Source organism: Callithrix jacchus, chromosome 15 (genome assembly GCF_049354715.1).
Source record: "Callithrix jacchus isolate 240 chromosome 15, calJac240_pri, whole genome shotgun sequence".
NCBI lineage: Eukaryota > Metazoa > Chordata > Mammalia > Primates > Cebidae > Callithrix > Callithrix jacchus.
Genome location: NC_133516.1, coordinates 81,800,368 through 81,815,841, shown reverse-complemented (window position 1 = coordinate 81,815,841; position 15,474 = coordinate 81,800,368). Strand labels below are relative to the sequence as shown.

Sequence of the window (15,474 nt, the reverse complement as noted above, 5' to 3'; positions counted from 1 at the left end):
TAAAAATTAGAAAACAATATTTTCAAATTTGGCATTTACTTTTTCTTGAAAATACTACCTGCTAACACACTTTTTCTTTTGTACTCATACACTAAAGATATATAAGTATTGATTTGAGAAATTAAAAATGAAAAATTTTGAAATGATTTTGTAATCTTCAGATAGCTATAATGTTTTAGAGTCATCTTAACCCCACTCTGCTATCTAATTGTATTTTATAAATCAAAAGACAAAAATATTGTTTAAAGTTAGTTGAGTAACATATATAGAGCTGATTGACCACAAATAAAATAGAAAAGGCAATTTATCTTTGATTAACTATTATTCTCTTACATATTAGCTTTCTCCACCTTTTTATCTTTACTCTCTTTTGACAGAAACTTTATTATCTACAATTTTTATTTTACTCTCTGCCATTCTGGGCTTTCCACTGTCACATTTCATGTTATATTAAAATTTGTCTATTTTCTCTTATAGAGATTTTAGGCCCCACAAGCCAGCTAGTTATCCTGATATTCTAACATGACTAATATTACAGTGATAGTGATTTAGAGTTTGGGAACTAACTAATATATATGAAGATGCCTTTTGAGAGTCAGTGAGCACACCCACCTCCCTCCAAGCTCACTGCCTTTCCCCAGACTTCCCCAACATCTTTAGACTGATACATTAGTAAATTTAATAGTGAGAATTTACATCTAGAAAGTGGGATACAGTAGAAGAGTAGGTTAGTGAATGAAAAATTTTGAGCCAGGCAAGTTTTTTACTGTCTGTCAAATTATATGGTATACAACAAACCTGTTCTTTATAGGTTCAGTCCTGTGACTTTGTGTCATGTTAAAAGACTTCTGAGTCTCATTAATGTTTTCTCCTTTGTAGCGAACCATTCATAATATTCTCTGGTGGGCTGTCCTATGACAAAGCTTGTAGAAGACCAAGTTTAACCATCATGCATGGAAAAGCAATTACAGTACTTGAAATGGATCATCCTATTGTTGAATTTCTAACTTTATGTGAAACACCCTATCCAAATGGTAAGTAACTAAAATGAAACTTAATGTTGAAAAATTCATTTTGAAATGGCAAATTTCTAACAAAATTAAGGTTAAATATTTTCAGTTTTGGCAGTGGATGTCTACTATGGTATAACACTGTGAGCTGCAGGTGCTGGAGCAGGTTCTGCAATTGTACCTACTTGACAAACTGGAAATAAGACAGATGTAGTACAGCAATGCTGGAATCGCAGGTTCTAATATCAGGTAAGTGCTTTAAACTTTGATTAAATGGTGGAAGCTGAGCTGGGAGGGTCCGATAAGGGTCCAGGATGAAATCACTTGGGGAAACTCAGGTCTCTTAATAGCCTCTCTCAGACCAGCTCCATCCATTCCATCCCAAAGCCAATCAAAGTTAAAGCACTTACCTTATATTAGTAATCTGGAACTGTAGTGGTGCTGCTGCATCTGTTTCACATCTGGCTTTGCTTCAGATGTAACAGCAGCACCTCTGATTACTCTAGGATTGCAAATGTGTGGTTAATGACTTTTTAAAATTTTGAGAATAGTCAGAAGGGCCTTTGGGAAGAGAAATGCATATATAATTTTATTATCCTGACTATAAAGAGTTTGTCTAAACTTATATACAATCTGTATAATGAAATCTAATAATGAAATAGTTTCATAATGTGGCCAGATGCGATGGCTCATGCCTGTAATCCTAGCACTTTGAGAGGCCAAGGCAGACAGATTGTTTGAGTCCAGGAGTTTGAGACCAGTCTGGGCAACATAGTGAAAGTCCATCTCTGAAAAAATATAATAAATAAATAAATAAAAATTTTAATGAAATCTAAAAAGTGAGAAATTTCCTCTCCTAAGAGAGGAAATATGAGTTGTGTTACAACAACATAGTAAGTGTATATGTACTACTATATTTTTTAAGAGGGAATATATAGATCTAGGGGAAAGAGCACTGGATTTGGGGACAGAATATGTGGGGTTATGATTTAGCTCTGCCTCTTACTAGCTAGGTGACCTTGGGCAAGTCACTTTACATTTATGGGTTTTATTTATGATTTGTAGAAAGAGAATCATAATATGGTCTCCACATGACTACTGGAAGGTTAAGTGAGCATACTTCTTAAACTATAAAAATATATATGTTGTGAGTTCCATTATTAAATGTATTAACTTTAAATTATTTAGTCTCATATTAAAAAGATGGGATAAACTGATATTAAATAATAATCAATGTAGCACTTTATTTCCAAAGTTACAAGACAGGCAATTTGTTTATGTTTTTAATTGTCAAATATTTATTGAATCATTCTATGGCCTCAGTACTACAAGAACTCATTGGGCATACAGATAAAGTATAAAACTAATCTCTGATGTCAAATTGCATAAAATCTGGTCAGATGGGTAAGATTACTATGATTCATTAAGTTTAAGTAATGTAACACCTTAAGTAAGTGCTGAGTTGTATGGTTCAGACTATAAATAATGTAATAATTTATAAGCTAGTTAAATAGTCATGGTTTCATGCATAGTAATAGCAGTTTTTGGAAAGAGAGGAAAGTAAGTCTGATTGTGAGACAGTAGAGTTGTTTAGAGAACAGAAAAAGAGAGAAATTGTCTTACAATATTTATGAATCATCAAAATATAAGTGTTCTTCAGAGTTATAAAAATGAATGATGAAGGAATAAATGAAGAAAGAACAGAGGACCAACAGCTGAGCTTAGGAAAATGCCTCCTCTGAAGAGCCTTGAGGAAGAAAATGTGTGAGCAATAGAAATTCAGAATGTGTGGTCTGTGTGTATATAGATTTCTGCACATTGGTAGAGATGTTAGGTTAATTTCTAATAATGTTCAATAAAGCATAAATGCAATTTAACCACTCCTATTCACTTTCAAGCCATATATATAAATCTTTGTTTTGCAGAAAGTGGTAATGAGGATGGAATTTTTTATTGTCAAAAGCTAGGAGATGTACTTTATTAAGTGCAGGAAACGTTTCTGACCATATATTCATCTCAAGCAGAACTTAGTCCAAAGCAGAACCAGGGCCCCAGAAACCTTCCTAATCTAGCTCCTTCATTAGAGTTAACCTCTCCAAGTAAATCACATCCTTGAGTGCATCCCCAACTGTAATCTATGGGGTTATCATTGGTGCTGGATTGTGCCCCAGGACTCTCAGGGCACAGATGATAGCTGTTAGAGAGCAGGGTGAGTAGTGCTGGTGAGGCCAACTCAAGAGATGAGAATTAGGGTAAAGCCATTTCTGTGGCCAGATCTTCTGGTGAGGATAACTCTAATATTATTTCCCCCTCTTTGGCAGAAGGAAATATGGACCTGGCATATTTGTACAAAAAACCTTTCCCAGGAGGTTTACAGGGGCCAATGAGACAAGCAGAAATAAATGCCATTGAGGAATCCTACTTGGAAGGGGATCAGTAAAGACTAGAGACTACCACAAATGTGTTGGCTGCCCTGACCATCTGGATGAATTTAGAACTCTATGAAGGAATACTGAAAGCATGCCAGGGTTAAGGAGGACTACAGAAAGGGCCTTGAGCTATGGCAGGTTAAATGCCACACCACAAATCTTTGGCAGTTGGGCTTTTCTTATTCCCTTGGTCTATGTCACCAATCCAGAGAACTAGGGGGGTAAGCACAATGGAGATGTTGATAAATAGGCCAAATTATACAAATGTTTTCAGTAATTTGCCCTGTATAATGAGTTCCTCGGGCATTATGAAGCTCTTGAGAGACTTCTCAGGTTGGTATAAATGTTCCAACAGGGCCTTAACTACTGCCATGGCTGTGGCCTGTTGACAATGGAAGGCTTCAATGCAATGCTAAAACATGCAAACTGTAACTGGTACATACCGGTATCCTTGAGAGATGGGGAGCTGAGCAAAATATTGTTGCCATAACTCAAAGGGACTTTCTGGTAACGTGAAGTAGTCCATGAAGGCATGAAATGGTTTTTCAATATGGTGTTATGGACATATTTCACACAGATACTAAGGTTGTGAGCTATCTCAAGGCATGCTTGCCATCTGTATAAATATTGGCCATTTTACCTTTGGCTGAAAGACATGTCTAGTAAGAGCATGCAGTTCTGCCTGTTGGGCACACCTGACATCAGGAAAGATAAGGAAAGTAGCAGAATTAAGCAAGTTATATTGGATCGTGGTAAGGGGAGGTGAGGATAAAAAGAGAACTGCATAGTTTTCTAGGCCTCTTGTGATGTGAATTGAGGAGAGCCCCAACAGTGTGGAATGCAGACAGTGAGGGGGTCCCCATTACTATTTTCATTGTGGCTTTTACAAAAGAAGTAGCAGCATCAACTTTGAGACAAGGAGACTATAGTATCCTATGGGTCCAGTTTGTGTCCAATTCTGATATTTTAATTCGCCTAGTTGGTTAGATTTTAAAGGGGAAATCCCCTGAATGTCCCCAGAGCATCCCTAGTCTGGATAGGGTAGCAGGGGAGCGAGCTAGGTGACTCCATTAGTATTTAGTTATAACCAAATATTGGAGGATCTTAGGAGAATTCAGAATCTAATCCAGTCTACAGCTAAATGACAAGGAATTGTGGACAATGCACAGGGTTATAATATAATAATTGATACACTTTTGCTTTTCTTACAAGCATAACTTTTCCTGTCCACATTGATCCAATAAGAAATCGCAAATATTAGAACCTCTTGCAGCTAGATGGCCTGACCAAGTCAGGTGTTAGATTTTCCTTACAGTCTAAGGTTCTTGGCCTACCAGGAAGTGACAGTTTTTACTTACTGTAAAGCTGGGAACTCTTGAAGATAGGCATTTGACGTACATTCTTACATATAACATTTCAGTCTATATCTTGGTACCATAACCAATGTTCTTAATTGTATCCTGCTTTCAAGAGAGATAAGACTTTTATTTAACTTATATAAATAAAAATAAGAATGCTCATGTATAGCTTCTGAATTTTAGAGGAATCAAGTAGGAAGAAAAAGCAAATGTTTCCACCTTTGTTCAATAAAGGATACTTTTCCAAAATATTGCAAACTATAGATAGCCTATGACAGAAAATTTTCTTGAATTTGAAAAACAAAACATTTAAGCCACAAAAACATTATCAATTACTTAATTTCATTTAAATAATTTTGTGGAATCGCCACATGCAACTATCTTGCATGTTCTGCACATGTACCTCAAAACCTAAAATGCAATAAAAAAAAATTTGTTTGGCTGGCCAAGTGTAGTGGCTTATAACTGTAATACCAGCACTTTGGGAGGCTGAGTGGATAGCTTGAGCTCAGGATTTCAAGACCAGCCTGCACAAATAGCAGGACCTATCTCTACTAAAAATAAAAATACTAGCTGGGTGTAGTGGTACATACCTGTAGTCCTAGCTACTCCATAGGCTGATATAAGAGGATCAAGCTTGAGCCCAGGAGATGGAAGCTGCAGCGAGCTATGACTGCACCACTGTACTCCAGCCTGAGCAACAGAGAAAAAATTTTTTTTTCTTTATTTTGATTAGCAGTTTTAAACTCTATCTCATTGCAAATACCTCCAGAGAATTATTTAATAACTGGATGACAAAACCCCAGAATAATTATAGCCAAAGATCTGATGAGAATTTTCAATTGACAAGGCAGTTTAGACATTTTATTGGCATACAGTCATTTAATGTAATATCACTATTATGACACATACCTTGGCATATCAGAATTTCAGGAATCCTATACAATTTCACACATTTTAATAACACACACGTATATAACTTAAGGGAAATTAAACACCATTCCTTATTTGACAGTACTTCCTGTATTATTTATCAAATAAGCCTAATCATTTAATATCTGTACAAGATGAGAGATAAACCCTTTCAGGCTCTTCAGGGGGTCTAAGTGGAAAATTGTAAAATTAATTTTAGGCCAAAAGGCTTAAATAAAGATTTGAATCCTGGAGAAACCTGCCAAAGATGTCAAAAAGTTCAAAAACTACTTTCTTGAATAGAATGATAGTTCACTGCTAAATAAACACTTATTCAACCAAAGTAAGAGTAACAATCAGAAGACTTCAAAAACAATGCAGAAAGTTACATGGATGTAAAAACCTTAACCCTTGTAAAGCTCAGTTTTCTGAAGCAGTCAAAACCCAACAAGGACAGCATAAAGTACAGGAAATGTTCTTCATAAAACACAGAATCTGTATTTCCTAAGCCAGTTACCTTTAACAGGGAATATATGGTTCTTGCAATAGCATATGAAGTTCTGGTTACGTAAAATAATTCAGACACATAAAGAAAAGCCAAGAGTACTCAATCAAATTATACTGAATAAAACATTGCTTTTCTGGAACTTCAGGATAAAAGTAAAACCAGAGAAACTAGGCAGTTCTCATGAAGAAATGTGACAGAAATAGAATCTTGTTTGTAATTCAGAGGATGGTTGTTAAATAAACAGATTTCAGAATTAAAAATAAAACTTCTTGCAATCTTACTGAAAGCAATTAATATTTTAAGAAACCTTTGTTTTCTGGGCGCAGTGGCTCATCCCTGTAATCCCATCACTTTGGGAGGCCGAAGTGGGTGGATCGCCTGAGGTCAGGAGTTCAAGACCAGCCTGGCCAACATAGTGAAACCCCGTCTATACTGAAAATACAAAAATCATCTTAGTGAGGTGGTACACATCTGTAATCCCAGCTACTTGGGAGGCTGAGGCAGGAGAATCACTTGAACCTGAAGGTGGAGGTTGCAGTGAGCTGAGATTGTGCCACTCCACTCCAGCCTGGGCAATAAGAGATTCTGTCTCAAAAAAAAAAAAAAAAAAAAAAGCAAGCTTTGTTGTTCTTTGTTGTTTTAACATAGGAGACCAAGTTTTTAAGTTTTGTATCAGTGTATTTTAACATCAAAGTTTATTCTTTAGAAAGACTGTCACAAATAATTTATTTTAATTATAACCAGCTTAATCACACTCAAAATTTCCTTCATAAGTTCCTATTCATGAACCTTATCATGATTTACTCAGACCATCTGTAGATTACTAAGACACTTTGCCTTACTCTATACTTCCTCTTCTTAAGTAACCAGTCATGTCACTCTAGGAAAAAGATTTGTCATGCAAGACTTTCTCTTATCTTTACATTTGTAACTTTCTTTACCCCCCCATTTACATCTTGTCTATCTTGTGTCTATTTCCTTCCTAAATACACATTTTAATACTCTCTTTGATAACATTCAAATTAGAAAAAAAATATTTTTTTCTCAATAAAAGACATTTTTTTCTCATAACTTTTTTCTCTTATTAAGCAAACCTTACATTGTCATACTCTATATACAGAATTTTTATATCAGTTGTAATTTTTAGCTTCTAGTAACCTTAAATTTTATTGAAAACATAGGAAGCACAAAATCTTGAATTGCCTGTTACATATTATTATTTAATAGATAATACCATTCTATTTTTATTATTTCAATTTTTAATTTTAATTTTAATTTTAGAAACAGGGTCTTGCTCTTTTGCCCAGGCTAGAGTGCAGTGACATGATCATGGCTCAGTGCAGCCTCAAACTCTTGGGCTCAAGTGATCCTTTCACCTTGGCCTTCCAAGTAGCTGAAACACCAGGTGCATGTCATCATACCTGGCTAATTATTTTGTTTTTTGTAGAGATGGAGTCTTGCCTTACTACCCAGGTTGGTCTCAAACTCCTGGCCTCAAGCAACCCTTCCACCTTAGCCTACCAAATTGCTGAGATTACAGGTGTGAGCCACCATACTTGGCCAAGAACCATTTTATAATGTCAGGAAAACATATTTACCTATAACAGTTTTATGGATATTTAGTCTTTCTGTTAGTCCTTCTAGTCTTTGTATTAAATTTAAGAAACCAAAGACAACCCTATTTATGTTCAGTAATTTGTTTCAGTTTTTATCATATTTGAAAATTACTTCTAAATTTAATGAGTATCTATAATTTAGGATTTCAAATTACATAAAAAATTATTTATAACTATTTATCCCATTTATCTTTATTTATGTATGTTTAGCAGTGTGCTGATATTACTTATAAAAACTGAGATATTAGAGAAATCTAGTCATCATTCCAAATTATTTATCTATTAATTATTTTATATAACTACATATCAGGCAAATATTATAAAAGTAATGACCTTAAAGTCAAATAATTTAGAGGACACAAAATAATTCAGAGAACACAAACCGTCAATCTTAGCCTAGTCCCATTTGCCAAAAGATTTCTAAGTCACGTGAACTTGAAAAATGCCAGGTCTTACTTGCTTAATTTATGAGTACTCCTCTATTTATAAGCCAATTTGGTATCATAAATAAATACAACCAGACTTGTACATGCAACCAGCTATAAATAATGATAACGTAGCTTTAATTTTTAAAGCTTTAGCTATATGTCAGCCATAACTCACTAGTTAAAAGGAATAGTTAGATTCAAACTTTGTCTCTGTCAAACTAACAATTTTAGCTTAAATTTATCTGTTCCACATGGCTGAAACCACTTACTGAATTTTAGAGAAACCAGAGTAGCAAAGTAGTGGGGCAGAGCAGCAGGAAGAGAGGAGCTAGTGGAAGAAGGTTAGCTCTATTGTCAATTAGAAAGCCCGTAAGTCTCTTTTCCACATTAGTTATTACCCAGGGTTCTTAGATCATAGAAGATCCCCAGTCCCATTATTTTTAATCACTATCAGAAAACTGTGGTATCTGGTGGGCTGACCAATGGACAGCTTCTTCCTCCACTTGCCTGGGATGGTTAGGGCACTCCCATTTCCAATGGTTCTCTTGTTTACAATATGCACATTGTGGCCTCAAGAGTGTACAGCCATTTTGGCTAGCAGTGTGGTCCCAGGGGTCTTACCCATGGCCATTTGTTTTTGGCTACCATGCACCATCTTGCATCTTGGTTGGTTGTGGCCAACAGCCACAGCAAGCAACATAGCTTGTTGTCTCATGTCGCATAGCTTTTGCCCTTTATGGACTTGAACAAGACGATTAAATGCCTTAAAGGCAATCTTGACCACTTGAGATACTGATATTCCCAATACCTTTTCTACTTTTTGTAGGTTTCTACTTATACCAGGGACACTGTGACTGATAAAACTCTCAGGTTACCTGGGTGTTCAGGGTCAATATCAGTGTATTGCCTGAAGGCTTTAAAGACCTCAAGAAAGGAAGACACATTTTCTTTGGCCACTGTTGTACCATTATGGCTTGTGCTGGTGGAGTCCTGCTACAATTAACATTCCCCATTTTGCTTGGAGGTTTATCTCAGATGGCTAGAGCAAGGCCCTGCTCTGGAGATATATATATATATTGGGTCTGCAATATAGTGCTTATGAAGATTCCTTCCCAGTGAATCACCAATGGGTTGGGTATCTCCTAGTCACCTAGGAGTACCTAAAAGGGCTGGAGGGAGCAATGTAGTCCCTCAATTAAATAATTTTCTAATTAGGCTCTTTCTGTTTCATCAAAGTACTAGCCACTGCTTAAGCCAAATATTACTATACATATCTGAATACAAATATACAAACAGAAACAGAACCAGCCAATCAAACAAGACAAAGCACAGCGTTTTGGGCTCTGAGTTTGATCCCCTGAATGAGAGCAAACAGACAAGGCTCAAACTTGTCTCTGTAAGCTTTAGACAACTTTAATCCATTCTGGATGGGGAAGATTGACCTCCAGCTGATAATCAAGCAAATATTTGCTCAGTCTAGTTGATTGGAATAGACAGCAACCCTGAATGAGGCCTCCTTTGCCACCACTGGCAGCTTGTTCAGGGTTTGCTAAGTGGTCTTAACAGCATTAAACAAGTGACTAGACAAACCCTAAACTTAATGTGTATACATATACACATCCAAGTTCCAAGTTCCCAGTCAAGTTCCTAGTCAAATTTATAATGAAGAGTTCCACGTGAGCATATCCCCTTATTCTCCTTTCAATCAAAGTTGAAATCCCTAACTTAGGTCCCCTTGTGGAGGTTGATAAGTCTCCCTAGTGGAAGTTGATAAGAAAGGAGCTGAGAGTTGGTCACTTGCATAGAGATTAATTCACCAAAAAATAAAACAGAGGAAAAAAATACGTTCTAAAATTCAAAACTTTTCTTTGCTGCAAAAATGAAAATCAAAGCACCAAAATTCAGCAGGGCCATGCTGGGGAGACAGGAACCAAGAGCAAATCACCGAGTAAAATACCTGGACAGCTGCTCAGACCCTCAAGTGGAGCTCATCCCTGATAGGAAGCTGGTGAGCCACAAGCAAAATTGCCCTGAAAGGATTTATAGAAGTCCCATCTGGTTCACCAACTTTGTTATTGAACTAAACTGGGTCTCTGCTCATGCACAATGGAAAGCCAAACACTGAAGCACCAGGATTTTGCAGCAAGAAAGGTTTATTGTGAGTGAGTTGGCAAAGAGACAAATCTCAAATCTGTCTCCCCAAGCTGGGGATTAGGGAAGGTTTTATATTCAGAGGGTAATGAGGAGACATGATCTGATTGGCTCTTGCCATAGGATGATGCTAGGAGATGTGCTCTGACTGGATTTTTCCCTAGGGTGATACCAGGGCTCTATCTGATTGGATCCTGCAGCCTGGCATGCAATGTATGCTTCCTAATTTTAGTCCTTGTTCCTTGTTCTGGGCACTTAGTTTCTACCTGTGGTTGCATGCTTGGTTTATCTGGGCATGTTCAGGTTATGTGGCCTTCAATCTGGGTGTCCATGGCAACTGAAGAGCTTTGTTATGTAAAAGTTCAACTGGATTGATCTGATGTGGTTACACAACCTATAAATATATTTCAAATTATATTGAATTGAAAGTAAACTTTTAATTATAAGCAGTGTTGTTCTTATACAGATATGAATATATGTCATATCCCAGAGAAGCAGAGATACTATTCCCTCAGTACATTTCCTTGTAGGCATAATATCAGATCTAAAATACAAAGGTATGGAAGAATAAGATAAACGTTTGTGAGATCAGGTGACAGATTCACTGTCTTCACATAATCCAGTATTATTACCACTTCATAATTATTGAGATATATTTAACTCTATACTATGCTACTTTTAATTTTTTCTTGTTCTTTTTAGTGATCTTAATATTAAATTTGAGAAACAGCATATTTTTAAGTGCTCTTTGTTACGTCTTACTTTGGCTCACAGTTTGATCTTCTGACATCATTTAAATAATATTTGTATAGAGATAAAAGAAATGCAATTTTGCTGATTTTATAAATATTCAATATGAAAACTTTTCATTTTTTATTTTTACTTGTAGAATTTCAAGAACCTTATGCTGTCGTAGTACTTCTGGAGAAAGATCTTATTGTAGTTGATCTGACACAAAGCAAGTAAGTTATCCATGTACAGATTAACACTTTTAAACTCTATTTATTTTAGATAATTGGCATTTGTGTTCTTTATATAGGAAATATTCTTTGTCTGAATATTGGTTTGCTAGAATTACAGAAATGCACTTTGATTTAATGGTGAAAATAAAACCAGGAGAATTTGGGAAACACAGAAAACTGTAAGACAACTTAAAGGCATCAGCACCTGATGTTTGGATAGAAGCACTGGAGACTCAGGACACATAAAATTGATCACATTTCTGTTGTTTCCTTAAAGAAAAGCTATCATTATGAAAACTTGTACAGTGTGATAGCTGAGTAATGGAAAATGACACATGATAAAAGTATTATTGCACTACTGCAGCAAACAGCACAGAAGACCAGGATCCTGTCAGGGGCAGAGAAGATAGGGGCCTTCTTTTACATTTTTTTTCATTATGTTACAGGCAATTGAAACAAGTGTAGAATACTGCTATTATAGTGGTGGTCTCACTCCTTTACATTGTCAGTAAAAATTTTCCAACTATACGTTTTTATTATAATGGTAATAGCATGAAACTGATTTCCATCATTATATGTTCTTCACCTACTGATCTTTTAGCCTCTTACATTTATGACACAATTTTGTAAGTTGTCTCTCCTCTGCCTGGAATAACTTGCATTTTTTTTCTCCTTATTATCATCTTATCTGTAATATTCTCAAGCCAGGTATCACTTCCTTATTTAAAAAAATATTTCCTTAACTATATAATTTGGTCACATATGCTAGTGTGGGCTCTCATAGTCCCCACATTTCTCACTTCATAGCTTTTGACACAGATACAATTTTCTATTTGCTGTTGCTTAAAGATTGTCTCCCCACTAGGCTGTAGACTCCATGAAGGAGGGGCTCTGTCTCCACAAAGAGTAGGCTTTTAATAAATTCTTGTTGAATAAATCAGTCTGAATTCTACTTTCCACGTCATTTGTAAATGTAAGATCCAGGCTTCTTCCTCATACTAATTTGCAGATATTATTCTCAGTATTTTGAAAGGGATGTAGGATTTGGGCCATAAAATCATTATAACTGGGAATTCTGCTTGGTTGCCCTATTTATCAACATTACATGTTTTGTGTAGATGTAAGTATTTATGCTTATTCCTATGAGAAGTTTTAACATAAGTCTTATTAAAATATACTCTTCTGATCTCATTGATACTCAACTCTTCTTTCTACATCATATTTGTTGGTTACTCATACTTAGTCTAAGTATATAACATCCTTGCAGACCCATTATACTTTACCTTTCATGTTCATTTTCTTTAGTATATATTCTTTCATTTAAATTTTGTTTTATTCTGATAGAGTATGCATAACAGAAAAGTTACCATTTTATGTATACATACATTCTTATGCTTTTCATTACCCTATATAAGTATGTGAATTAACACTTTGCTTACAAGTTTTTATTTAACATTTTACCATCTTTAGCATGTATTAAAATCTCTCTGGCATTCCCAGTTCATTGACTATTACAGGAAATTTAACATGTCAAAAACTGAGTATGTTCTCTTTCCCTCCAAATGGTTACCTCTCAGGTATGTTGAATGTCAAAAAAGTTGTAACTTTGGAATCATTTTCAATTTTTTTTCTTTTTATCTTTGTCCTTCCATTTGATCCCCAACACAAAGGCAAGCATTAGGGTTTACAAATTATTTCTATTCTTGATTTCTTGGATTCATATCTTCATTTCCATTTTCACAATAATCAGTTATACTTTTATGTCTAAATTCCTGTAGGAAATTTAGTTATTTCTCTTTTTAATATCTTTTTGCCTAATCTTGCCAATGTACTAAAATAAATTTTCTCAGACATTTTCATGATATTTCACTTTGTCAGGAGCCTATTATTGTTACTTCTTGCTATTATCAAATTCTAAATTGTAGGCCTGGTCTTCAAGGGAATCCATTTGTATTATTGCAGCAGACAACACAGAAGACCAGGATCTCAGGGGCAGAGAAGACATTAATCTTACAACTCTTTAATCTTAGGAATGTTAATAATTTCTACTCTGAAACAGAGAATCTCTGATATATCTAGTTTAACCTCTGGTACATCTAGTTTAACCTACTTGTCACTTAACTAAACATGAGTTGTTTCTTTAACCTGATTTTGCATATGTAACTATTCTTATTTGAGATACTGTCTGCAGTATTTCAGATTGGTAGAAAGAGAACTCCTGCCAAAACAGACACACACACACACACACACACACACACACACCCCATATTCTTTGGAGATTGGACTAAATCCCTAATTTTTAAATTAAGTTTCTCATAATATGGCAAAAAATATAATATGGCAATCTCTAAGCAACAGCAAATAGAAAATTGTATCTGTAACAGCTACCTCCTATCCTAAAAAAAAACACATTGTGTCAGAAATTATATGATGACACAGACTTGGAACAGATATAGCATAGAATAATACTAATTTCCTCTTAGTACAGTGCCAGGTACATATGATGTTCTAAGTAGCTATGGGAATTTTAAATTTGATTCTATACTTATTTCCTTTTTAAGTTATAGTAGGTTTGAGAATATGAAATTTATTATGTCCACAAGTCTTCATTCCAACTGTGTTCTCTAGTTTATGTAGGAAATGATCTTTAAGATATGCACAGTCACATACACACAAACCTACCTATGACACACATTTTTCCATTATACCTGCAAAACATTTAAAAGTTTCCTATATATTACCTCTTCGTCTAAGTCCTTTTTATATTATTCTAAAAGAATCCTCTAGGCTAGACGATGTATGAAGAAATATGTTTTGTTTAGCTCACAATTCTCATATCTGGAAAGTCCAAAGTTGGGTGTCTGCATCTGTTGAGGGTCTCAGGCTGTTTCTACTCATGGCAGAAGGTGAAGGGAAGTCAGAATGTGCAGAAATCACATGGTGAGAAGAAAGCAAGAGGGAGAAGGGACAGATTTCAAGCTCTTTTAAACAACCAACCAGCTCTCAAGGGAACTAAGAGTGGGAACTCATCCCTGAGGGAAGACATTAATCTATTCATGAGGAATCTGCCCCTGTGAAGGGAAAAAAACATCCCAATCGTAGCATTCTTCCCAAGTCCCCAAAACTCATGTCTTCACATATAAGATATAATCATTCCTTTCCAATAGTCTCAAAAGTCTTAATTCATTTTAACATCCATTCAAAAGCTTAAAGTCCAAAGTCTCATCTGAGACTCAAAGTAAGTTATTTCCAGCTGTAAGCCTATAAAACATAAAACAAGTTCTTTACTTCTAAGGTAACAATTGTTATATAGGTGCTGGGTAAACATTTCCATTCCAGTATAAAGGCATAGCAAGTCCCATGCAGCTTTAAAACGTGGCAGAGTATATATTAAACCTTAAAGCTCCACAATAATCTTCTTTGATTCCATGTCCTGCATCCTGGGAGCACTGGTGCAAGGGGTGGGCTCCCAAGGTCTTGGCAGTCCTGTTCCCATGTTTTTGCTGCACACAGCCCATGTGGCTGCTTTAATTTGTTGGAGTTGAATGTCTGAGGCTTTTCCAGACTGAGGTTGCACATTGCTGGTGGCTCTGCCTATGTGGCAGGTTTTAGCCTGGGCACCTAGGCTTTTTTATATGATTTTTTAATTTTTTGCATTTTTTATTGCATTTTAGGTTTTGGGGTACATGTGAAGAACATGCAAGATAGTTGCATAGGTACACACGTGGCAGTGTGATTTGCTGCCTTCCTCCCATTCACCTATATCTGGCATTTCTCCCCATGCTATCTCTCTCCAACGCCCCACCCCTTGCTGTCCCTCCCTATTCCCCACAACAGACCCCTGTGTGTAGTGCTCCCCTCCCTGTGTCCATGTGTTCTCATTGTTCAACACCCGCCTGAGTGAGAACATGCGGTATTTCATTTTCTGTTCCTGTGTCATCTGACATCCAGGGGACAGCTGCCAACCCTCCATGGCTCTTGTGTTCTGGGTGCCTGCAGACTTAACACCATGTGGATGCCACCAAGGCTTATGGCTTGTGCCGTGTGGAGCAGCAACCCCAGTAGTAGCTGGGGCCATTTGAGCCACAGTGGGAGCTAGA

General features: G+C 36.0%; 1 protein-coding gene across 22 annotated transcripts in view; it reads left to right on the top strand.

The window, feature by feature from the left end:
• STXBP5L (syntaxin binding protein 5L) overlaps positions 1-15,474 on the top strand; it is a 452,700-nt gene that overhangs the window by 264,040 nt on the left and 173,186 nt on the right. For all 22 annotated transcript variants that reach the window (XM_078352051.1, XM_078352048.1, XM_035274086.3 and 19 more), the window contains 2 exons: positions 880-1,034; positions 11,302-11,374. In XM_078352051.1, coding sequence (XP_078208177.1) covers positions 880-1,034; positions 11,302-11,374 — 228 coding nt within the window. The remainder of the gene's footprint in view (positions 1-879; positions 1,035-11,301; positions 11,375-15,474) is intronic.